Source organism: Carassius carassius, chromosome 1, assembly GCF_963082965.1.
Source record: "Carassius carassius chromosome 1, fCarCar2.1, whole genome shotgun sequence".
Lineage (NCBI taxonomy): Eukaryota > Metazoa > Chordata > Actinopteri > Cypriniformes > Cyprinidae > Carassius > Carassius carassius.
This window is the reverse complement of record NC_081755.1, coordinates 46,979,727-47,006,055: the sequence shown is the minus strand read 5'-3', so window position 1 is coordinate 47,006,055 and position 26,329 is coordinate 46,979,727. Positions and strand designations below refer to the sequence as shown.

Below are 26,329 nucleotides of genomic sequence, written 5' to 3'. Positions count from 1 at the left end.
ATATGATATTCTACGAACTTTAACAATGGATGCATAAACACGAATGCTGCAAGGCTTTATGCTTTAGAAGCTGTTCAGATATTAACAATTTAAGTCTCTTCTGCTCACATCGGCTGTATTTATTTGATAAAAAATATGGTAAAATCTGTGAAATTGTGATATATTTTTACAATTTAAAATAACTGACTTCTATGTGAATTTACAGTAAACTGTAATTTATTCCAGTGATCAAAGCTGCATTTTCAGCATCATTACTCCAGTCTTCAGTGTCACAGAAATCATGCTGATCTGCTGCTCAAGAAAAATTTCCGATTGTTATCAGTGTTAAAAAACAGTTGTGCTGCTTCATGTTTTTGTGGAAACTGAGACACACTTTTATCTTTCTGGATCAAAAGGACAGCATTTGAAATAGAAATGTATTGTAACATTAGAAATATCTTTACTGCCACGTCTATGCAGAATAAAAGTATCTCTTTCAAAGCAAAAAGTCTAAGCTAACTGATGTCAAATAATGCAGCAGCTTTTATTGTTAATGAGACCTACATCACTGAATTAGACATGAAAACATTGAGTTCAGGAGCACAGAGACACAGCGTTCCTGCTCGGCTCCCGAAACACACGGATCAGACAGCAGAGGTCCACACGGATATTAAAAAGAGATCTAAAGGCCTCAAGTCCACAATCAAGTGTCAGAGATCTCAATATGAACTCAAACCTTTCTCATCTACACATTTATTTTAGTGCTATTGGATGACACATTTGTGCCCATTTTTATTTCTCAAAGAGTGTTAGAATTTAACGTGATACTACAAGGAAACCAAAAACTCCTGAGAAACAACTGAGCAATATACAGTAATGTAGTAGTATTATAGTATTTGTCTTTTCTCACACAAGTGGACATGAGAAACACCCATTACTGACCACTGAGATCATCATCACAAGGTACATTCACTAATTTATGTCCCGTTGTGAGACACACACACAGACAGACACACAAACACTCCACTGATCCCAGCAGGAAGTTGCTTTCATTTGCAATTCTGCTCATAGCTAGAGAAGATACAGATCAATACAGCAGCAATTATGAACAAGACAAGAGCAGCAGATACACACCATCATCATCATCATCATCATCACTCACACACACAACAGTGACAGAGAGGCACAGGTAATAATCCACATCACACTGAAAAAAACTGTAGAGAGTCACTTACAGCTTCTCATGTGACAGGACTTCCTAAAGCGAGTAAAGAGTAAAGACCTGCTGAAGTGTGCGCTCATTCACCAGTGTGTGAGCAGAAGTGATCTGCTGTCTTCTGTCAGACCTACAGGCCATGATCTGATGAGTGGATGTCCTCCTTTAACATCACACCGATGTTTGCCAGGAGCCCTGAGATCCAATAAAGACCGTATTCCAGCGGCTGATGCGACTAAATCTGTGCGATTTGAGCAAAATTAATTTGTTCTCTCCATAAATAAATTCATTTTTTAGTATTGATTACCCAAAAACATGGGCATACATGCTACTCATTAGATATTTACAGAAGCATTTGTTGATATTAATAATCAATATACATATATATAAATTGTAAATGGCACCAACAATGTTGTATTTAACTTACTAAGGGTCGGTTAGTTAGTTCGTTTATTTATGAAAAATTTTATTCATTCATCAAATCTTTTAATCTATTATCCATTTTGGTTAATCTATAAATCAACAACTGTGAAAAATAAAATGCATCTCAGTTTACACAACAATATGAAGTAGCACAACGGTTTTCAACACTAATAATAATCATATGTGTTTCTTTAGCAGCAAAACATCATATCAGAATGATTTCTGAAGGATCATGTGACACTGATGCTGAAAATTCAGCTTTGGATCACTGCAATAAATTATATTTTGCAATATACTCACATAGAAAAAAAAAACGTAAAGATATTTCACATTTTTAATGTTTTTAGGAACAAATAAATGCAGCCTTGGTCAGCATAAGAAGGCTTCTTTCAAAAGTATCATGGAGTTGATTCTTAAATCACTAATTAAGTTTGATTTTCTGTGAGATCAGACGCTCTGAAAGTCTTGAGTGCCTCACAGTCCACTGGGTTTCTCCAGATGATCAAATTACACCCACCACAACAACCCACTCACACAAAGTGAAGTGGACTGAATGACTCAGAGTGCGCTGTTTACTCTAATAAACTTCTATGATGGACCCTGTGACCCATTAGGCTCCGCCTCCAGCATACTAATTATCCCCAGTGCCTGCTGATTCATTTAGACCTCAGTAATAACAATCTAAACATTCAACTGTCCAATTAGCATATGAAAATGAGTTTTAAGGTTACACATTCAGTACACACACACACAGGAACTTGTTTTCCTCCACCGCCAGGAATTAGCATCAATATTTATTTTTCTCCTCTCGTTTCAACTTATGATCATTTACATGCTAATTGCTGCAGTTTGCATAGAGCTAAAGCAACTACCTGCCAAATCCACACACAGAGAACAACAGTGGAGCTAGTAACTTAACTACAACCTTCAGGGGCTTTACAGCAGCTACTGTATTTAAGTTCCTCTCATTCCACAAATTAAGTCAATAAATAAATCACTAACATTCTTACAAACCCTTTGAGGGATTCTGAGGAGTAAATCAAATAAATTGTGCAATATAAATTCGGAATTGCAAGAAATAAGTCAAAATATAACCTGTTAACTGTCCCTCACATTTTTGAAGATAGACTTGAAAGTGCATGGATTGCAGGATAGAAGAATTGCAAGACAAAAGTCAGAATTTCAGGACAAAGAAGGAATTGCAAAGAAAAACAAAAGTCAGAATTATGGGATTTAAACTCGGAATTGCAAGACAAAATTTTGAATTGTGGGAAATAAAGTTGGAATTGAAAGGAAAAAAAAGTTGCTGGATATAAACTCTGAAGTATAAAAACAAAAGTCAGAATTGCAAAATCAAAAGTCAGAATCCCAAGATATAAACGTGGAACTGCAAAAACAAAAGTCAGAACAGCAAACTCTGAATTACAAGAAACAAAAGTCAGAATTGTAAAAATTGTAAAATAAAAAGTCACATTATCTTCATTTTTTTATCCTTTGACGGAACAAGTTTCCATAAGAAGTTCAATTCATTTTAGTTCAATTTAGTGATTAAATAAACGCCAACTTAGGCTGCAGTGCAGGATTTGACATGATCTGTTTTGCTGAGAGATAAAATGATGCTGTTCATCACTATGTTTTCAAGCTCCACATAATAGTTTTATTTGATGAAATGCTTTGGTTGAATCAATGCTGTCACTCTGATGGATCTCAGTCAGGACAGCAGCTTTAATCTGACGTGAATGAAAACGAGGCTGAAGGACTAGCGCGTGCTTCTACTGTTGTGTGTCAATCATTCAGACAACAAAGTATTGACCACACTGAGACTGGACTGGATGTCTCTCCCTCACAGACCCGCTCTCATTCACATCAAATTAAAATGAACATCTACCCGCACAAAGATCCTTTGAGATCGCCATCGATTTTGTCCTGTTAAATACTCCTCTGATTGAAAATAAAACCCAATTACAGAATCTGATAGCTACTGTATATGTTTAAGACGATAGTGCTCCCTTTAATAGTTTCAGAGCAGCTTGACTAGGTAGGAAGTATTGGAGCTGACACACATTTACCTGGATAAAGAATCATAACCTGATCTCAGTAACTTCAGCTGATGATGGCTTCAGCCCTGCTGACAGAGGCCTGTCTCGTCCTGTTCTCCTTCTCGTCTCGTCCGTTGAGATCTGACAGCATGTGTACAGTGGAAGTGAATTATACTGGAGATTCTTATTAAATCATTCAGCAGCAAAACCCAAAGGTCTGGGCTTGACCCAAAGCCTTTTGTTGTGCAGACGCATCACTTCCTGTGAGCACAGTTCACTTCAGCCAGCAGACGAGCGAGACACAGCACTCAGAGAAAGAGAGTCAAGAGCGCACATATAGAGCGGCCCGAACTAAACTCAATAACCAGCGCTCGATAATCTAGTTAAACTGTGGATCGGCTCCAAATCCTAGTGAGCTGCTCTAACTAGATCTCAGTGCAGGAGGATTTATTCTGTGTCTACTGAAACTCGCTAATTTCATCATGTCTTCATCGCAGCGAAAGTATCACAGATAAAGCCAAATCCCTTTAAAAGCACCCAAACACAGGTGCTCAGATTGTGGTTCGCTTACAGTGTGCACTGAAGAGTCATATTATCATATCTCTGTGAGTGTATATTTCCAATAAATCAACTGTTTGTCATCAATTCATGCACTGCATTGTCCTTCATATCAACTATTCCCCATTTACCTGACCCTTAACAGCACACTGAAACAAAGAACGGCGATTGGCCTAACTCTCTTCCAGTCAGAATCAGCTGCAGTGTGGACTCAACACAGAGTAAGTTTAGAGTGTCCTGAAAGATATCGATGGGAGTTTGTTGAATCTGTGATTTAAGCATGAATGATGGCTCTTTAGCAGCAGGGTAAAGGATGAGCGTTTAAAGACATCGCTCGCCGCATCTGATGGAAATGAAATTAAACTCCAGCACGCAAGACAAGACGATCACACCATCATTAATAAAGCGGGCGAAGGGCCCGAGGAGGTGAAGACTGATCTAGCGTCTCATAAATCAGCGGGAACGGCTGGCGATTGACGATCACACGCGTCTCACGGCTGTCCATCATTTCCCGCTTTCTGTCAGAGTAATTCAGGCCTAAACTGTCCGAAGAGATGAAAAATACAGCGAGAGGCAGACAGACGCTCTTCAGAAGTCACACGTCAGCGACCCGTGAAGAGAGGTTTCTGCTCAAGACATGATGGGAAACCGTTCCTAACATCAGCAGCCTCTTTTGGGACACTGTCCTTTTGACAGACATAAAATCTGGTAAATAACTGTAAATACATGTTTTACAGGATTTTTATAGACTGACTCTGCTTTTCCATTCAGCTATAAAAAAAATAAGTTAAAATAAGTTAAAAAAAAAAAAAAAAAACAAAGTAAGAAAAGTAAACATAGGCTACTAAATAAATTGTATTATTATTATTATTATTAATTAATTAATTAGCTGGTTATTTTACTTTATTTGTACTTTTGACTGATTTTACATTATTTTTTTTATTTATTTGCATATTTGCATTTACTTTTTTATTTTTATTTTTTTATTTTTTTAGAGAAGAGAGCCAATAAAAAGTAATCTATATTACCTCTTAACATTTTATTCATTTACTTATTTAACTTTATTTTATTGTTATATGAATTTACTTATTTTTCTTTTTAGTTTTATTTATAAGTGAAACAAGTAAATAAATAAATGTAAATACATTGATAGTTTATTTAACTTTTTATTAACTCATTCACTTGTATTTTTATTTGCTTATTTACTTATTTCATGTCTTTCTATTAATAAGTAAAATAAAAAGTAAACAAAAAGTAAACTTATTTAACTTCTACTTTATTTTATTATTATTTACTGATTTGCATGTTTTACTTATTTACAATAATTGACAAGTAAATACATTTATATTACTTTATTTCACTTATTGTTTACTTATACTTGTTATTTACTTATTAATTTTTTATTTATCAGTAAACAAATCAAGTAACAAATACATTTGACCTTTTTTACTTTGCTATTTTACTTAGTAACATTTATATAATTTACTTTACACATTTATTTATTTATTTTACTTAGTAGTATACACAAATAAAATGGTTTGATGGATTTAGATAAAAGTCTGACTGCAAAAGACTAGCACACAGTAACTAAGCGAAAAGCATTTTCTATATTGATAGTCAAGGAAACAACTATGTAAACACACACACACACACACACACACACACACACAGACTGCCATGAGATTGGATTTTACCCTAAAAATGTAAGCGCATCAGAAGAGCCTGCTGCAACATCTTGCCATTTACACAGAGACTTTCTAGCTCCCCATGTCTCTCTCTCTCTCTCTCTCTCACACACACACACACACACACACACACACACACACACACACTCTCTCTCTCAGAATTAATTAGACCAGCAGCGACAGTAATCAGCAGACAGAAGGACGGAGAAAAGACTGTAAGAGTGTGCAGGAATTCATTACACTTTATTACTGAGAGAGAGTATCACACTCACACTCACTGAAACACACACACACACACAGACACACACTTTACAGCAATGAAAAGACTGCACAGATAAATTAGGCCTTTGTGTTACACAATAGCAGCCTGTGAGAGGATTTACTATGACCAACAAAAGCAGCCCGGATCAAATCTAGCTGTAATAGATTTATGACGAGCACATCATCAGTCACACTCATTAACTATGTGTGCTACTGTACCTTTAAGACACACCCACATAATACATGCTATGAGCCTTTTATGATTATCTTCTGCTGAAAGTTACAGTATGTTATATACCACAACAAACTCTTAAATCAAGAAAAACATGTGCCGACAAAACTATTTAATCAAAGTATTCTTATTCTGTCTTTTACGTTAGCTACTCTAGACAGTATTTCAATGCTCTCAGCATCTACAGAGCTTCATCAGCTCGTCATCTCCATCTCTAGATGACAGTCGTTGGGTGTGAACGTCCTCCAGAGACGGTGTGAGTCTAGTCTCTTCAATGTCTTGTGAAGAGAAAAGCTGCATGTTTGTAACAAACAAATCCATCATTAAGGCTTGTTTTTTTTCATAATCCACAATAATGTTTCCTGCAGTGAAAAAGTCCAACTCCTGTTGTCCCTTCACATCAAAATCAACTGATGTATTTCTCTCCTGATTCAGACATTTTGACTTGTATTTGAATGTGTTTTATTTCGATTGTGGCCTCAGTAACATCTTCTTATCAAAGGCTTCATGTGAGGATCTTCTCGTCATGTTAAACACTAAGCAATGGCTCTTCTCCAGCCACAACCAGCATGGACTTCAAGTCACCACTTCTGCAATAATCGATCACTAACATAGAAAAAACATAGAAAACAGCAACATCAGATTTCTCAAACCCAACCTCAGACAAACCCTCCTCAACAAGCTGTCCCTGTAATGCAAGACTGAGTTTAACACACTACGAGCTTCACCTTCTTCAAAACACACACACTTCAGCAGCTGTCTGATACGTTTCAAACAAACAGCACTTCACTATCGCTCGCACAGTACTGGATCTGTCTCATATCATTCTCACATCTACGTTCCTCATTGAGTCGCCTCACATTCATGAACCGTACCAATAATTCAGCGCTACATACTGCAGCAAACGTGTTTGAATATCAAATCAGTTAAGCGCACAAACACACTCGCTCATAAACACGCAGCTTCATGAATAATGTCTGCTGCTCTCCGGAGGATCGTTTGCCCTGGATTCTTCTCAGGGCGACTCGACACCACCCCACCATGTGTGTGTGTGTGTGTGTGTGTGGACAGATGGGGGAGGAGGCACTTCTCCTGCTGTCTCACAGTGATTTAAAAGCAGGAGGAAAGCACTCATCTCATTTATCGCTCTCTGGTGTCTCACGGCTGTAGCACTCACATATACATACAGGCTCCACGAGCAAAGATGCACTGCATGCACACTCATATTGATCATTTTGGGGTAATATGACTGCTAAACAAACTGCTTTGCATTATGTTTTAAAACAGTGTTTATACTAAAGCTCAAATCTTACTTGACATAAGCAAGCATCAAAACAGGTTAATGTATGAAAAAATTACATAGAAACCCATAAATCAAGCACTGCTCATAAAAAAGAAACCATTTTAATATCAAACCCCAGTGCACTTAAACACATTCACAATCTAAAGACTAATTCAACAAAGTAATTTGCGTTAATGAGGAACATTGATCAAGTGATCCAACACCGGCCATGGAGCTGAATAATTCATGAGAGTATCTGCATATGCTAATATCGGTGATTATGAGCTGAAATGAGTAAGTGCTTTCTGTCTGACACATGCTTGTCCAAAATAACTCCATTTGTATCTAAACTGCACACAACCTTACGGCAAACAGCAAACTATGATACTAGATACACACAATCAGTTAATATCAACCGATAATGTGTTTGAGAGTCACATCAGATGTTTGAACAGTATACTATACAGCATAAGAAGCTATATAAAATTGATTTGTTCATTGAATTAAAAAATCATTAACTCAATATTGGCCAATTCAGACTAATTCTGATCAAGGAACACAGTGATAGATTTATCAATCGTTTAAAAAAGCAAGACATATGCCAATAACCAATACGTGAATGTAACGACATATTCTACAAAGCATACAAAGTTAATTAAAAACAGCATTTAGTCATTTAACACAGGGAAAAGTCACGGAAGTCCTGCATAATATAGCATAAAAATCGGAATAACTTTGCTAATTGTGACCTAAAATGAGCGGCAGTCTTTTGTGATTGACAAAGCGACAAGACTTTAATGTCCACAATAAATTAACCAACAGATTCCTCAACTTCAACACTAGATACACACACCTAGTTGACATTAACCATAAAATGACCACGAGAGTAAGCCAATAAACCTAAACAATGGGAATAAAAGCATGAAAAAGTGGACTATAAACAGAGCGTCGACACCAGACGGACGAGAGGTCAGAGGTCAGAATGAAAAGCACGCTCATTCAGAGGAGATGAAAGCGGGACGCTCCTTACCTCGGACAAGTAGAGGAAGGCATGCGGCGCGTGCAGCGAGTGAGGCAGCATCCCGGAGCCGGACAGCAGCACGCATGCAGAGTTTGCCATGGAGCTCAGAGAGGACGCTTTCCACATTTAACTATCTCTCTCTGTCTCTATCTGTCTGTCTCTCGTCCTGCTGTCGACACGGCTTCCCTCGCTCTCTCTGTTTACTCTGCACACAATAAAGATCACTTAAACATTCACATGCTAAGGTGGGAGGTGCATGAGAGTAGAGGAGGGATGCGCGCCTGTGTGTGCGTATATGTGTGTGTGTGTGTGTGTGTGTGAGTGATGGTATAGCGGCTCTGCATGTGTGCTTTAATTGCCCACGACCCCCTTCAGAGACCCAACACTCACAAAGACCCCTGAAAACACACTCAAGGACACACACACACACACATGAATGAATGGGGACATGCATCAGACTTCTGCTGCTTCATATAAAGCTAATTATAGTCCCTGCACACCCGTAATATGACATTCATCTATTTAGCTGATGATTTGATGGAAAACACCAAAAAAAAGAAGATTTTATTTATTTTATTAATAGATAAAGCAGCAATAACATAAATAGAATGTATATGTATGCATAGATTATAATTGTACACTGTTAGAATATTTTACATTTAAAGTCGAGCTGTGATGACATCATTATAATATTTGCATACTCGCATTCTGATTGGTCTTTATTACCCTGCAGCGATGCTACTTTATGGTTTAAAGGTCAGTGCGATTCTTTTCTTTTGAAATAAAATTAATACTTTTATTTAGTAAGGACGCATTAAATTGATCAAAAACTAAAGTAAAGATGTTTATTATGTTGAAAGAGATTTCGGTTTCACATAAATACTGTTCTTTTGAACATAAATTAATTTAGAAAAAAAACGCATCGGTTTCCAAAAATAAATAAATAAATAAATAAATAAATATATATAGCAGCACAACAGTTTTCAAAATGTATAATAATCATACTAAAAAAAAAGGAAATGTATAGCCTGAATGCAATGAAAGTCGCTTTGGATATTAGCGTCTGCTAAATGCATAATGGAAAATGTAATCAGAAATGTTTCTTGAGCAGCAATTTTTGAAGGATCATGTGAAAACTCAACTTTGATCAAAGGAATAAATCTACAGCAGATTCAAATATAAAACACTAAAAAAAAAAAAAAAAAAAAAAAAAAACATATTACAACTTCACAATTTTTACTGTATATGTGATCAAATAAGTGCAGCCCTGGTGATGCAGAAGAGACTTCAATAAGAGAAATCTTACTGACTGCTGTAGAAGAATGTGCTAGATCCATTTTAAGTGTTACTATAGAGTCAATTCAGTTTGAAATCCTCTACATACTTGCAGCACTGAAATCAATAGATTCACAGCGCTCTCTGACGCCTAGTAAGTGCTCTTATGTGTTCATTCCTGTCTGCAGTCGATAAAAAAACAACATGCATGCTGAGCACATCACCTCATTCAAGACTAAACCACAAAAGCACACTATTCTAATCTGTTTCTCTGCTTGTAAAACGTTTATAATGCACTAAAAGTGTAATACTGTGCCCAAGTATGAAACTAGATCACAAATGTATGGTTTCTATACGCTCTGGGCACTATTACAGTATTTTAACATTCGAAACAAGACAAAAACATTGGGCAGAATGTGAAATAAAGCATGAATTATCTTGTACATACAGTGCTGTGGTCATGTGCAGATTCTCACTGTAAAGACATGCACTCACACATAAGCAGAGGCATCAATCAAACGCTGTGTGTCAGTAACAGATGTTCTGTGTACGGCGCCCATCACACACACGCGCACACACACGCTAATGTGATTTCACTACACATTACATCGCTGCAACACTGTGTGTGTGTTCAGCAGCAGGTTTGTCTGCGTCTCTGATGTGTTACACTTCATTTGAGCCCCACATTTTCCGCAGCATCTCGCCCTCATGTGGTCACATGACCACAGGGCCGTTTACACGCTGTTATCAGAATTAAGACCAAAACTACTGACTAAATCAACTCATATTTCATGTACATTCAACATCATTTTCCAGTCATTATTCCAGTTTCAGGTGTGCATTTTTGCTATTTATAAACTTTATACTTAAAACAGTATGATTAAAAAGTGAAAATCTCCCATTGATGTAAAGAGTGGAGCTGTGATGACATCATTATATTATTTGCATGATGCATTCTGATTGGTTCTGATTCTGATTGGTCTTTGTTATGCTGCAAAGACACCATTATTTTAGGCTACTATTCAAAAGTTTGTGGCTCTTTTTTTTTTTGAAAGAAATTACAACTTTTATTAATTAATAGTGATTAAATTGATAAAAAGTGACAAAGACATGTATACTGTTGCAAAAGATTTATATTTGTAAGCAAAAGCTCTTGTACTTTTTGTTCATCAAAGAACCCTGATTAATCCTGGTTTTCATAAAATATGAAGCAGCACTGCTGTTTTTAACATTGATCAAATAAGATTGTTTTTCTTGAGCAGCAAATCAACATATTAGAATTATTTTTGACTAATCATGGCCAATTCATTAATGCAAGAGAAAAATTAGTTTTTAAAACAAAAAGTTTCACTTTTTTGAACTTTTCCCACTTTGTATGTTTTGTTTCTGCCTCTACATTACTTCATGTATTATGTATTTATATTTAAAATAACCTTGAGGTCCTGTTAAGAACAAATCAAAACAAAAAACAGTAACTTTAATTCTGAACCGGGTGCACTACTGAGCAAGTTTACCATGTCAGAAATGCCATATACTGTATACAGAGCAGATTTTGTGATGGGAACATCAAAATGTGTTAGATTACAAGTCATACAAAATAGTGAATGTGTGTTGATGTCATAACATAGTATTGTGCATGAAAATATGTCTTTATTAATTAATAATCTGCACTTAATCACAATTTGAGCAAACGGGAATAAAAGTTGTTGGTGTTTTACTGCCACTAGTGTTAGCTTCACCTGGAAATGGCAGTGAATTTTATGTATAGGTAAGATTTTGGAACAAAAAATGTAGACAGACACGTTTTCAATGAGCCTAGCATTTTTTTTTCAGACATATCCATTTAAAAACTGAAAAAAAAAGCATTTTGATAGCGTGCTCTTTTTCCATCCCTTTATCCTCTGTTTTTAAAAAGCTGCTTCAGAGATGGAGAAAGTGATTACATTTTAATGAAAGATCATAAAAACGGATTGTTTTCTTGGGAATAACAAACACGGAATAATTCTTCACAATAAAACTAGAAGCATGACACTAGCCCCATCCCAGATCCACCAAAAAGACCTTCTGATGCCATTTGGCCCGCCAACTCAGCCCACATAACAAACACACTGGTGACAGTGTGTGATGAGGAGCCGCAGGACCTGACAGAGACACAGACATCACCTGAGAGACAGACAGAGACTGTGAGAGGTGCTGCACTGCAGATGCTGCAGGGCAAGAGCAGGAACATGCCGCACCATTAATCACTCCCAGAGAAAGAGACAGAGAGAGAGAGAGAGAGAGAGAGAAATAGAGATGGAAGATGAGGAGAAATACAGGACACAGTGGTGGAGGAAGAGAAGGTGAAAAGTGAGCAGGCAAACAGCCAGACGTCCTCTCACAGAGGAGCGGAGAGATGAGACGGAGGAGTGAACGCTGGGGAGGATCCTGTTCACTCGCTCCCTAAAGATACGGGAGCAATCCCGCTGTCAGTGCGGCCTACTCACTACTGCAGTCACCTTGATTTCTATAGCGCTTTATACGACACAGATCGTGTTCGAGCTTCACAATGATTGCACACTTGATCAAATATGAGGCTAGGCCAAGCTCTACAGAAGACTGTAGTGTCTTAATTCAGCTCAATAAGTGTGTCAGTGTTGCAAAGTTCATCAACGTCCACACTACTGAGGGAAGAGCGCTTGCAGTGAGACGTCAGACACATGTGACTGCATTTATGCTTCAAAGCCTGTTGATCTAAAGGATTCCGCTTGAATGCTTCGCATGGGTCGTGGAGACAGATATTATTGTCATTACACAACAAAGCTTTTCATATTTTCTTTAACTTTTAATCATACAGATCTGGAGAGATTTTACGTTTCTTTGGTTGCAAATGTATAATAATGTTAAAGTTTTATGTTTGTTCTCAATATGTCCACATCGTACGTTTCAGCAACTATTCCAAACAACAAAAATACGTTTTTTTTTTACTTGTGAATATTATGCACCTACACCTTACTAAGAGTCTTCATATTTTTTTGGACTATAATTCTACAGATCTGTAGAGATTTTATGTAGCTTTCTGTAAATTATTCTGTAAATGCAGAATAATATTTATGTTGTAGATGTTGTCACTACATCCATATTGAATGTTTTGTCACATATCCAAATGTAAAAATCTGTAAATGTCATTATTTTTCCCTTATAATTTCTTATTTTTTTAAAGACAATTCCAAACTATATAAATATTGCATTTGAGTATTTGAGCTGCCTTTAAATTTAAAATGTGAAGTTGCATTGAGTGACAAACTGATGATTAATATTTGAGTTATCTCGAATAAAATCTGGGATAGTTATTCTAACGCTAAATTTGAAGAAATCTAATAGCAACAATCACTTTTTTCAGGATAGCGCAGGTTTCCCTAGCACTTGAGGTTCATGAATTGATGAACAGCTAATAAATATTGAAAAAAAAAGATCAAATAAAAAAAAAAGATCAAATAAAAAAAAACTATTTATAAAAAATATATATATATATAAATAAATAAAAATTAAAAATTAAAAAATATAAATCCTATTTATAAATTAAATACACGTAAACACGTTTTAAAATAGACCACAAAAATCTAAATAAACACTTACTAAAATAGATAAATGTCTATGTCTATTCATGAATAATGAATAAAGTAAACATGTTTTATTATTGAAATATAACCTTAAAATCTCATGAGGTACTTCAAGTGAATATTTAGGTCAAATGCACAAAAAAAGTCTAACTAATGAGTAAATATCTGACTGTATGTCACCGCTACTTTATTTTTTACATTTGCATGTCACCTATTTGATTTAATGACAGCTGTTAACAAATGAAATGTCTGTCATCTTGTCATCAGCATCTTGGCCTCTTTAGCTTTAACTTTTTGTGTGAATTTCATAACCGAAAACATATACATGCAACTACGAGAGGAAAATATTCTGCTGATAAACTCTGACTGTAAAAGGGCAACCGATGGTTTGAAATCTCATGCTCGATCTTTTATGTTTTGAGGATTGGAGTGTGTCTATGGTATGTGCTCATTAACATTAGAGTCCATTTGTAGCAGATGGTTTCTCATCCATCTGCTCTCAGACACACCCTGAGACACATCACTACACAACAGAAACTAGATACCCTCAATATCAGCTCTCTCTCTGTCCATTAGCACACTGAAGCAGCCCAGCACACATTCCCTCACTCACCCGGCGTGTGTGTGTGTGTGTGTGTAAACTACAGTCACTCAGAGTGTTTGTTCATGCTTCAGGAGCTGAAAACCAGACATCTGCTGTATTCTGCTGCACGAAGTACAAGAGAAGCCAAAGAAAACAACTGCAGATTCACTCAGTAACACACACAAACACATACAGTACTGTGCTACAGATACAACACGGAAACATCTGCATGAAGATGGATGGATGGATAGATAGATGGATAGATAGGGGTGCTCTAATTAGAGGACCCTGTGTGCGAAAGTGTGAGGATTTTCAAAAAAATCAGCAGCTTGTAGTTTGAGAATCTCTTCAGGGACGCAGCACGCTGTTTATTAAGGCACTAAATATACACCTACCATCCAGTGTGGGGCGTCTTCATACACACCGACTCCACATCACATCCGTCCAGTGTAAAAAACAGCACACACTCCCTCCGTGAACTGCTGCTCTCTGCCACACCACACACATTCATCTCCGGCTCGGACGCGGCCCTTGATTAGCACCATAAACTCTCCAAAAATTGGTCAATACCCCATAACACTAATGTCACTCTGTGCTCACATTTTACAGCCCGTCCGCACGCGCGTGCACACAGTCACTGCAGCACCGCAGGGCTTTACTGGCCCCCGGCCGCACCGTATAAAGCAAATTAAACAGCTTTACGACCCTTAATGGAGAAACGCTTTTGAAGGAAAACACTGAAGCTGATATGACATCATCCATCTCACAGCAGAGCTTCCTCACTCACACTCAGCGAGTTTAAACAGATCAAACCAGGGAAATCATCATTGGGAGTCTCTTTCAACTCTTTGATGTGCTATGAAAATATATTGTAGATCAAAACGTCATAAACTTATTGAAACTACAAAAGCAGCAATATTTTGACATCACACACAGATGAAGTCCACATGTGATCATTATTCAGTTATGCATAGCAGTAATAACATGCTTTTTACAATTTTGTTGATCAAATACATTAAATGTAGCCTTGGTGTTCAGAAGAAATGAATAATAATAAAATAAAAAATAAAAACATTAAAAGATGTAATAACATATGTAATAACAATAACTTTTAAACAGTAGTGTATATGTGTGTGTGTGTGTGTGTGTGTGTGTGTGTGTGTGTGTTTATTTACACACAAACACACAACTGTTCAAAAGTTTGTTTAGTTTTGTTATACATATATAAATGATACGGTGACGCACTGCAGCCACACACATAGTTTTTATATTGTAATAAGATGCTATATCACTAAAACAACATATTTTATCATAATAACAAGACATAATGTTTTTATGACATGTTATTACATGAGAAAAAAAAGGAGATTTAAGGAGAAAAATGTCATTTCAATGACATATCATGTTATCATACATATCATGAGAAAATGTAATTTTAACAATAAAATTGTCGTTTTAACATCATTCCTTCTTTTTATTACGAGAAAATGCAACACTTGTCTTGTTTTAACGGGAAAAAAAGATTTAAAAGAATGAAAAATAATAATATTTACAGATACAAAAAACACATAAATAAAAGCTCATAGTATTAAATGTGTAATGATTATTAAACAATTATTAATAAATACTATAATATTATAAAATAATACTGAAATAACACCTAAATACTCTAAAAATATAAAATAAACAAAATATTATATGATTGATTGATTGATAGTCAGACCTGTTTACAAATCAGACAAACATAGTATGAAACAAAGTGGATAAATCATAATCAAATTGTAACCCTGTCGCATCTGCATCCTTATCAAACGTGTAAAAAACAACAGGCAACAAGCAGCACTGAAAATACTGAAATACTAAAGTCTCAGAAACTTAAAGACACATTAGTCGTGATGAAACCGAAGACTTATGGATATTAAACCACTGAACTGCTTTTAGTTTCTATTTCTTATTCAAAACAGGAGGCTGGAGTTTGTCCGTTTATTAAATAGTCAATATCCTTTAGTTTATGTTATGGCCATAAACCATTAAGATGATGATCTATTTATCTGGTCTATGCTAATTAGGCAAATAAAAAACAGCACTCAAAACGATTAAAATCTGCATTAATGTGCCACTGCCAAGTTTCCACATTGTTTGGTAAGACAATAAACATTACACAGTAAGGATAAATGGGATAACTTGTCTTTATAATCGTTTAACCCTTGTGTCCTGAACTTTTTTTTTTTTTTTTTTTTTATCATTTTAGCTGTGCTAATGCAAACAGCATACATTTCGTCAAAACTGTGCATTCGCATTAGAATTTTAATATGCCATTCTCATTTCCTTATATAAATCTGTTTTACACTAGGTAGAAAAATAGCTAATTTCGAGACCTTAAGGACAAAAAATGTCACAACTAAAACCCATTAAAATTGCATTATTTTTTCCTTGTATGATTTAAGCATAACATCATGCATTCCTTGTTAATTGTTATTTCTATTTATTTATTTTTTTTAAATTTGACACTGCACAAAAATAATAATGCATCAAAATCCATGCTAATCATTCCAAGTCAAATCCAAGACTGTAATAATCCAATAAACAAACAAATTCTGCTTAGCATTTATTATATGCAAAATGATTGATTACATTTGTTGTATTTTTAAAACAACAACAGTGGCATTACATAAACAAATTGGCATTGAAAGGGTTAAAATCCTGATAATGAACATGTTTTTGGTAGCTATCTATGAGTAATGAGCTACTAGTAACTTTTTAAAATGGTTAATTTTATATATCAGACGCTGGTGTCTGTTACATTTTGGCTGACACTTCTTTGTCTCGTGTGTTTGTTAAAATCACTGTAACACATTATGATAAATCTGTGCTGATGTTATCGGTCCCTGTGGAGGGCCGAGCGCTGGGCCGGACTCAACATTAATGGCCCTACACCAAGATGGTGGATGGCGATTAATATTTTTAGTGATGTGACGGCTGGCAGACATTAGACTCTCTCTCTCTCTCTCTCTCTTTCTCTCAGTGTGTATAGATCGGTCTGGCCCGCTGTGGTTTAGGGTATGCATGAGAATCTAATGACGGCAGGTGCGATCGCAGAGGTGAGCGTCTGCACACAACTCCAATGTGATTTCCCCTGAGCGGCCGTCGCTCTCGGTGGACGTGTATATGAAAATCTCGCAGTGAGAAACTGCTGTTAGCGGTTAATCAATATGAGGCAGGTGCGGCAGCTGAGATGTGGGCAGAGCCGCCGGTCAGAACACAATCATCCTCTAATCTCATTCCACTCACATCCTGAAAAATCACCAACAACCAGCCACATGGTAAAAACACAGACAATTAATGGTGTTTAACCTCCGCTCCTGGAACTGTGCTGGAATCTAGCGGATTTCTCTAATGACACGCTGCTGTGGACAGGACAGATGAGGAGTGTTTGGAGCACATCCTCTGGGAATCACTTGGGATTGAGCTGGAATCTCTTACTGGTGTAATACCAGTTCTTCAGTGACCTGCTGTATATACAGTGGGTACGGAAAGTATTCAGACCCCCTTAATTTTTTTCACTCTTTGTTATATTGCAGCCATTTGCTAAAATCATTTAAGTTCACTTTTTTTTTCCTCATTAATGTACACACAGCACCCCATATTGACAGAAAAACACAGAATTGTTGACATTTTTGCACATTTATAAAAAAAGAAAAACTGAAATATCACATGGTCATAAGTATTCAGACCCTTTGCTCAGTATTTAGTAGAAGCACCCTTTTGATCGAATACAGCCATGAGTCTTTTTGGGAAAGATGCCACAAGTTTTTCACACCTGGATTTGGGGATCCTCTGCCATTCCTCCGTGCAGATCCTCTCCAGTTCTGTCAGGTTGGATTGTAAACGTTGGTGGACAGCCATTTTCAGGCCCCCCAAAGATGCTCAGTTGGGTTTAAGTCAGGGCTCTGGCTGGGCCATTCAAGAACAGTCACGGGGTTGTTGTGAAGCCACTTCTTCGTTATTTTAGCTGTGTGCTCAGGGTCATTGTCTTGTTGGAAGGTGAACCTTCAGGCTTTGCACTGAGGAGAGGCTTCTGTCAGGCCACTCTGCCATTAAGCCCCGACTGGTGGAGGGCTGCAGTGATGGTTGACTTTCTACAACTTTCTCCCATCTCCCAACTGCATCTCTGGAGCTCAGCCACAGTGATCTTTGGGATCTTGTTTACCTCTCACCAAGGCTCTTCTCCCTCGATAGCTCAGTTTGGCCGGACAGCCAGCTTTAGGAAGGGTTCAGGTTGCCCCAAACGTCTTCCATTTAAGGATTGAGAAATGGACAACACCTGAGTTAAATATATGAGTGTCACAGCAAAGGGTCTGAATACTTAGGACCATGTCATATTTCAGTTTTTCTTTTTTAATGAATCTGCAAAAATGTCAACAATTCTGTGTTTTTCTGTCAATATGGGGTGCTGTGTGTACATTAATGAGGAAAAAAAATAACTTAAACGATTTTAGCAAATGGCTGCAATATTACAAAGAGTGAAAAATCTAAGGGGGTCTGAATACTTTCCGTACCCACTGTGTCAGATCACATTCACACACTCAAACACTGTAATTGAGAGACATGCAGAGAAGCAGTTACAGACGTTAAACCTGCAGTTTGACCCCTCAGAATTCATACACTTCTAATATTTACGTACAGTAAATAATATTTTTGTTGTAAAGTGTTAGACACAATATCACAACTGAACTACATTGCAGGTTGTTTTACAGGAACTATTAATTACACAAATGAACAAAAAATACTCCATTCATTCATGTACAGAACAATAGATAGAACGATATATGATAACAGAATGACAGACAGATAGAACAATAGATAGATAGATAGATAGATAGATAGATAGATAGATAGATAGATAGATAGATAGATAGATAGATAGATAGATAGATAGACTCTTTCTGTCTGTCTTTTATCTGATCAGCCTTTCTCTTTCTCCTCTATCATCATCATCTGTTGTTCCTCAGTAAAGCCTCTGTTCTCGTCAATTATTCATCACATTCAGAGCAGGACACAAACACCACACCACACCTCCCTCTCTCTCCCTCTCTCTCTCTCTCTCTCTCTCTCTCTCCCTCTCCCCCCCCCTGTCTCTTTCTCTCTGATGATGTGCAGCCCATCAGGGTTGAATCTGATCTGGTGTTTTGTCTCAGTAATGTCTCGTATGACTCCATCACCTGAGTGTTATCTCTTCAGCAGATGGAGCTCCATTCGGAGAGATTAATGCTGCTGCGGAGGGTTCGAGCCCCTCCGAGGCTCCGCCGCCCCGCATACACTCGTGCTTGTGTGTGTGTGTGTGTGTGTGTGAGTGCGCGAGAACAGCAGGGGACAGAGAGCCCAAGGTGTCGCCCTCAAACTGAACATCTGTTTCCTGAATAAATATTCTAATGAGGAGCGAATGCACTCAATTCCCATACTGCACTGCAGTACTGCCGGCTCCCCAGGGACAGCCGGAGAGACAGGTAACACTGCACACCTGTACACCCTTCACCTCTGTCTCTATCACTACAGGCTCAATGGGATTCTTTCAGTGAAAATCACCCAGAAGCTGGACACAGTTTTCCACGTGTTAGAAAAATAAAGTGAGGAAAACTGTGAAATGACACAAATGGAAGCCTGGGAATGATTCACTGATCAAAACATGTGACACAAATGAAAATGTTCTTTAGAGCTTCTTCTGCATCCAGATTTCATTCGTATTTTATCAGAAACACACAACTTGTTTCTGGAACATCATTAAAACATTCAAAACCTCAGCTCTACATTTAGACTGATGGATCAATGATGTTAAACACAGTTAGTTTTCTTACAAAAACTTTATTGATCCACTTTATTAACTTAAATTCTTAAAATGTATTAACTAGAATTGATCGGAATAATTCAGTTATAACCGATAAAGTGCATCCTGGATGATTTTGAATTAAATATTTCAATTGAATAGAATTTTCTTTTAAACTCTAGTGAATAGGAAGAAAAAGATTATTTGGATCAAAAAACTGCATTCAAATACTTTTGTTGCTTGCATTTTTGTTCCATCAATGCAACTAAAATCAATAAACTTAATCAATAAAGCTTTGTGTGAAAGCCAGATGTTTTTTTTTTTTTTTTTGATCGATCCATCATTTGGCAGTCTAAATGTAAAAGGCTTTGATTGTAAAGTGCAAATCATTACAGAGTGGGCTGTATTTGAGACGGCAATGCATTTCAGAAACAGGATTGTTTCGTTTTCTGAGGAAAATGTCAGTGGCTAATGAACTGTGAAATGTGAAAAGTGTATGGTGCATCTGATCCCTTAATCAACCTCAGCGAGACACGATTAAAAGAATCAAATACTGCAGGACAAGGACAACACACATGCACATAAATTTAAGAATTAGTGCTAGATCACATCAGAAACTACAGGAAAACTAACTTTATTCACAGATTACAATAAAAATAGCCAGAATGGCATTAAAAAGTGAATAAATAAATAAATAAATAAACAGCAAAACAAAACTCATTTGCAGCTCACTGAGACCGAATGAAACACATCTGAGAAACATGACGGCGGTGAACCAGATGTTTCTACCAGTGTGACACAGAAACACACTCTTGGATAAATGAGAAATCACACCAGATCTCTTCAGTGGTTTCTCCTAAACAGAAATGCAAATGAAAGGAGATCACAGAGAGACATTTGCTGAGTTTTTGCAATTTCTCTACTGAGAGAAAGAGCCTTATTCTCACATAAGTCTACTCCTGAGTTTCAGAAAAGATGCATATTTCCCTAAATCATCTATAGAAAAGAAAAACCACACAGGAGACTTCAATGAGGTCTCAGATGTTTCTCCAAGACAGAAGTGAGATTGAATGGAAAGCAACTGGAGCTTTATTGTCTCCTCCATAAAGTAGTTCCAGAAGAGATCTTACATTTTATTTCTGATTTTAGGAGAAACATCGGAGAAAATGCTGATACACAGAAACTTACTTAATTCCCTGAGAACAGAAACAGAAAAATCACATTCAGGATCTCACTGATGTCTCACATGTTTCTCCAGGACATCAGTGGGACTGAAAAAGACTTAAAAGTCTACATTGGAGTTTCAGAAGACATCTGAGATAAACCAAGAAACACATGAAGCTCCCTGAGCTATGAAAGAGCGATTTATAATAACAGAGGAGATCTCACCGAGATCTCAACTCAGAGACATCAATGAGATGGAGATCAAATGGAGTCGTCTTTGGTTTGAGGAGAAAAATGGGTCAGTGCTGATACCAAGAGAAACAGAAAGTTCCCTGAGCAATGAAAGAGCAATCTCAGAGCAATAACACTTTCCTAAATCACCTTTAGAAAAGAGGTCACAAATGGTTCTCCGAGTCACCAGTGAGATTAAATGAAGAGCAAACGGAGTTGCCTCCTTCGCACATTTCATGTATAGCTTCAAAAGGAATCTCAATGATATCCCAAACTCTGCAATCAGAGACCTCAATTTAAACTCAAACATTTCTCATCAAATGATTTAAAGCACTCTTCGTACTCGTTTTATAGCTCTGTACTCTTTCTGGATGACTTGTTTAGGTATGTTTCGGATTCATTTTAGGCAAAGCTGAACTCTAAACAAGCCTCGTCTGAGCGTTACCATTCATCTTAAACTCCCTGTCCAGAGCGGAAGAGCAGCGAGTAGTTCACAGCTGACCCAACACGAGTAACACAAGCGCTGTATACTGTATGTGAAGATCACGGGCTTTCACAGCCAGGCAGCACATACCATGCTCTTCATACTCACCCAAAAGTACATCATCATTTCGGCCGCAAAAAACCCTCTACAGATGTTTTCTTTCTCTGGAGTTTTCTCCTCCCGTCTCCTCCACACTTCTCTCCTCTTAGACGCCGCTTCTGACTTTTCTGATGTTTGGAGGTTTTCTCAGGAAACACCGTGAGAAGCCACGTCAGGGTGCCTGATGCTCTTTTACTCCTTCCTTTGCTCTCGTCTCACAGCTGCTTTACTTTAAGACTGAGTCTGAAGCAGGATAACAGCAGCCTCCAGCGGGGAGAGAGAGCGAGAGTGGGCGAGCGAGCGAGCGAGGGGGTTTTCTCTGATGACAGTATTGATGGCGGATGTGAGTGAACAGACTCTACCCACAATCCTCTCAAGATACGCCATAAGAAACCCAGCAGCCACCACAAACAAACAACATGAAACAAGGGTGAACACAAAGACGGAGGACAGAGCCGTGTTTCTTTCTCTGTCATGTACAGTAGTCATTAAAACTGTAAATCTGTGTCTCTTACATATGGCTCATATTTCACCAGAAATAAATAGTTCTTTTTTTGTCTAGACAAAATTTTTAGTCTATTATTAATTTTTTGACTTTTGATTAAAAAATGCACTAATTTAATATACACACACACACACACATATAAACACACACAATAAATAAATAAAAACTTAATTCCACTTCTGTAATGTGAGGTAAAAAAAGATATATATTTAAAATTATATTTACATATAAATGTCATATCACACAATATATTTTGTAAGCAAGTTACGAGTTATAAGACTTATTTATTCATTGCATCATGACATCAATCATGACAATTACAATTCAATTCATTAATTGTTATTACATATATTTATGCCTTTTTTGGCATTATTGTAACAAATAAATAAATAAATAACCACATAACTAAATAAACTAATATTTGCCATTTAATGCCAATTGTTGATAAAATTTTTAAAAAGTGAACAACAACAAGAGCAAACTACAAGAAAACTAATTCAAGGAACATTGTGTGTGTGTGTGTGTGTGTGTGTGTGTGTGTGTGTGTGTGTGTGTGTGCTCTTGTTTTTGTGACATATCAGGACTCAACTCTGTATAATGACATGGGTATGACACAGGTATTACAAGGAGAGGGTGACTTATGAGGACATAACCCATGTCCCCATTTATCAAAACACTTATAAATCATACAGAATTAGTTTTTTTTAGTTTCCTGTGAGGGTTAGGGTTAGGTGTAGGGTTGGTGAAGGGCCATAGAATATACAGTTTGTACAGTATAAAAACCATTACACCTATGGGATGAACCCTATTTTCACAAAAACAAACGTGTGTGTGTGTGTGTGTGTGTGTGTGTGTGTGTGTGTGTGTGTGCTCTTGTTTTTGTGACATATCAGGACTCAACTCTGTATAATGACATGGGTATGACACAGGTATTACAAGGAGAGGGTGACTTATGAGGACATAACCCATGTCCCCATTTATCAAAACACTTATAAATCATACAGAATTAGTTTTTTTTAGTTTCCTGTGAGGGTTAGGGTTAGGTGTAGGGTTGGTGAAGGGCCATAGAATATACAGTTTGTACAGTATAAAAACCATTACACCTATGGGATGAACCCTATTTTCACAAAAACAAACATGTGTGTGTGTGTGTGTGTGTGTGTGTGTGTGTGTGTGCATTAAATGAGTTCATTTTTTAATCAAATGTAAAATAATTGTTATACTTGCCTTTAATAGACTTGTTTTAAGACAATAAAGCACATTAAAGGTATTTTTTCATTAATTGTTATGCAGAAATATGTATATAAACAATATATGAACAAAATATTTAAATTAGAACCATTGCTTGTTTTTGTTTGTATTTATGCCAGCTGTAACAGAAAAGTATTTTTTTCTGTAATAAATACAAAAATAGAATAATAATAAATGCAGTAAATAAATAAATAAATAAACTACATTAAAGAGAATCTAATGAGAATCACCTTTAGGAATAACCAGGAAAAGTAAAAAGCAAAACTGCAAGAAAAGAGATAAAGAGATTTAGCATGAAAATGTGTTTAAATGTCACAATGAAAAAAAAAAGAAAAATCCTAATGGTCTCCAAAAGAGGCTGTACTTTAATAATAATGTTGTATTTAATTTATTCTTTTTTTTTCTTTCTTTCAGACGGTTGGGATGAAATGTGACCTAGATGTGTTATCACAGGGATCGGCCCTGAAGTCACTTCAATCCCTTTCTTTAAAGAGAAGCGGAGAGCGAGTGAGTGAGAAGTACATGAGGAGACGCTGTAGTATCACTGCTGCGTCAGCACTTCTGAAAAACAGGTCATCAATATCTGCCTGCAAGAAACACTTTCAAAATGAACCCCACAAACCACAGAGAGAGAGAAACGCACTGGAACATCATCTGACTGCTCGTCTTCTCCAAGCCATCCGCTCATTTAATTGGATTTTTATCTGTGGTCATATTTTTCTCTCTAGTTTCTCTCTTAGACCTCTGAGGAATATTATTAGAAATGATAATTAGACTACAAGAGGTAAAAACACACATGTAACGGGATACATTGGGTGCAGAACTGCACTTGTCTCGGTTTATCTCTCTCTCTCCGCCTCCCTGCTGCTGTGAATGAGCAGGATAAATAAACATGTCGTTTTCTGTGATCTGACTGAAGACTAATCTAGACAAGCTCCAGTCTGATTCCCTGATTCAGATTCTCTTACTCCAGTTTGATTCTTCCACCTGATTTGTCGGACACTTGTCTGAATTCACTAGCATCAGTGTTATTAGATTGATTCTTTGACTCTAGTTTGATTCTCTCTCCAGATTGTCTAACTCTAGTCTGAATCTCTGACATCGGTTTTATTCTTAGGATCTAGTTTTATTGTTTGACTCTATTTTGATTCTCTGAACCTGATTCCCCTCGGACTATAGTTTGATTCTGTAATTTAATCGATTCTCTAATCTGAATCTCCAATACTGGTCTGAATCTCTGACTCTAGAGATATTTTTGGACTCTTTGTCGAAGGATGTTAGTACATTTGATTATATATTTGTATATTTGATTCTTTAACTCTACTTTGATTCTCATAACCTGAGTCTCTGTCATTAGTTTGATTCTCTCGTCTGTTTCTCTGAAACTAGTTTGATTAATTGACTCTAGTGGGATTGTTTGAGTCTGAATCTCTGTCTCGAGTTTGATTCTAATTTTATTCTCTGATCCTCTAAAATAAACCTCTGACACTAGTCCTATTCTTCAATTCTAGACTGATTCTTCAACTTTAAATCTCTGACTCTAGTTTGATTCTTGAACACTGACTGTTGGAGAGTCATTTGCTCAGTGGGTAACAGGTGATGATCTCTTCACAATCACCTGCTGCAACTTTACGAATCGCACCTGTTCTTTCTCTCAGGCTCGACAAACAGAATCACAGAAACATCACACACAACAACACACACACACCATCGCATTAACCTGAATGTGACACACCTGCTCCGCCACACACACACACACACCGCGGCTCTCGGACTGTGACTGAGTGAGTGATGTCATCAAGTCAAGCACAAATCCACCTGCTCATATCAATCATGATCGCACAAACAAACCCCACTAGATCCACACACACACACACACACACACACTCACACACACAGCACGTCTCTCTAATCGGCACAGGTGATCAGTCAGGACCCTCCCTCACTGCGACTTACACACACCACCTGACAATAAACACTCAGCTATTACTGTACTGAAATATCGACTTTGTTTCTCCCAAAATCCTTTCAGAAAAACACAAATCTGCTTCTCATTTGTCATTTATCTCTCTCTCTATATAAAAGTTTTACACTAACTCTATGAGTTCTGATGACACATCTAAATTTCACCCCAAAATGTGAAGGAAAAATACTTAAGTATTATTAAAATAAAGTCTATTTTTGAGACCAATTAAGATTTTTTTTGCACTGATTTTCACACAAATTCTCATTACTGTAACACATCTAAAACATCTTACTTTTTATTAACCAATAATTTTTCCAAAGGTGATTCTCAGATTTTCTTTCTTTTAATGAAGTTGTTCTTTTTAATGCTTTATTCTTATTTTTCTGATTACAGTTGGCACAAAGGCAATACATCCATGATCCATAAATGCTTATAAATGGATACAAATTTTTGTTGTTGTTGTTATTAATGTATGCATTCATTCATTCATTCAATTCTGGGTTAAATTTTACGCTGCAAAATATCCTAATTGCTCCAAAACTGGCATCACACTGTGGAAGAAATTAAATATAGTCTTGCAATATATATATATATATATATATATATATATATATATATATATATGTTTTTTTTATGTATTTTTTTTTAT

The 26,329-nt window shown here is 36.7% G+C and overlaps 1 protein-coding gene across 8 annotated transcripts in view; it reads right to left on the bottom strand.

The window, feature by feature from the left end:
- Positions 1–26,329, bottom strand: part of rbfox3b (RNA binding fox-1 homolog 3b) — a 245,994-nt gene that overhangs the window by 64,552 nt on the left and 155,113 nt on the right. For 3 of the 8 annotated variants that reach the window (XM_059561859.1, XM_059561867.1, XM_059561875.1), the window contains exon 3: positions 8,706–8,901. The exons of 4 other annotated variants lie outside the window; for them this stretch is intronic. In XM_059561859.1, coding sequence (XP_059417842.1) covers positions 8,706–8,822 — 117 coding nt within the window. In that variant the 5' untranslated portion in view covers positions 8,823–8,901. Of the gene's footprint in view, positions 1–8,705; positions 8,902–21,967; positions 22,313–26,329 lie in introns of those variants that run through there. One more of the 8 variants, XM_059561885.1, reaches the window with a different exon arrangement.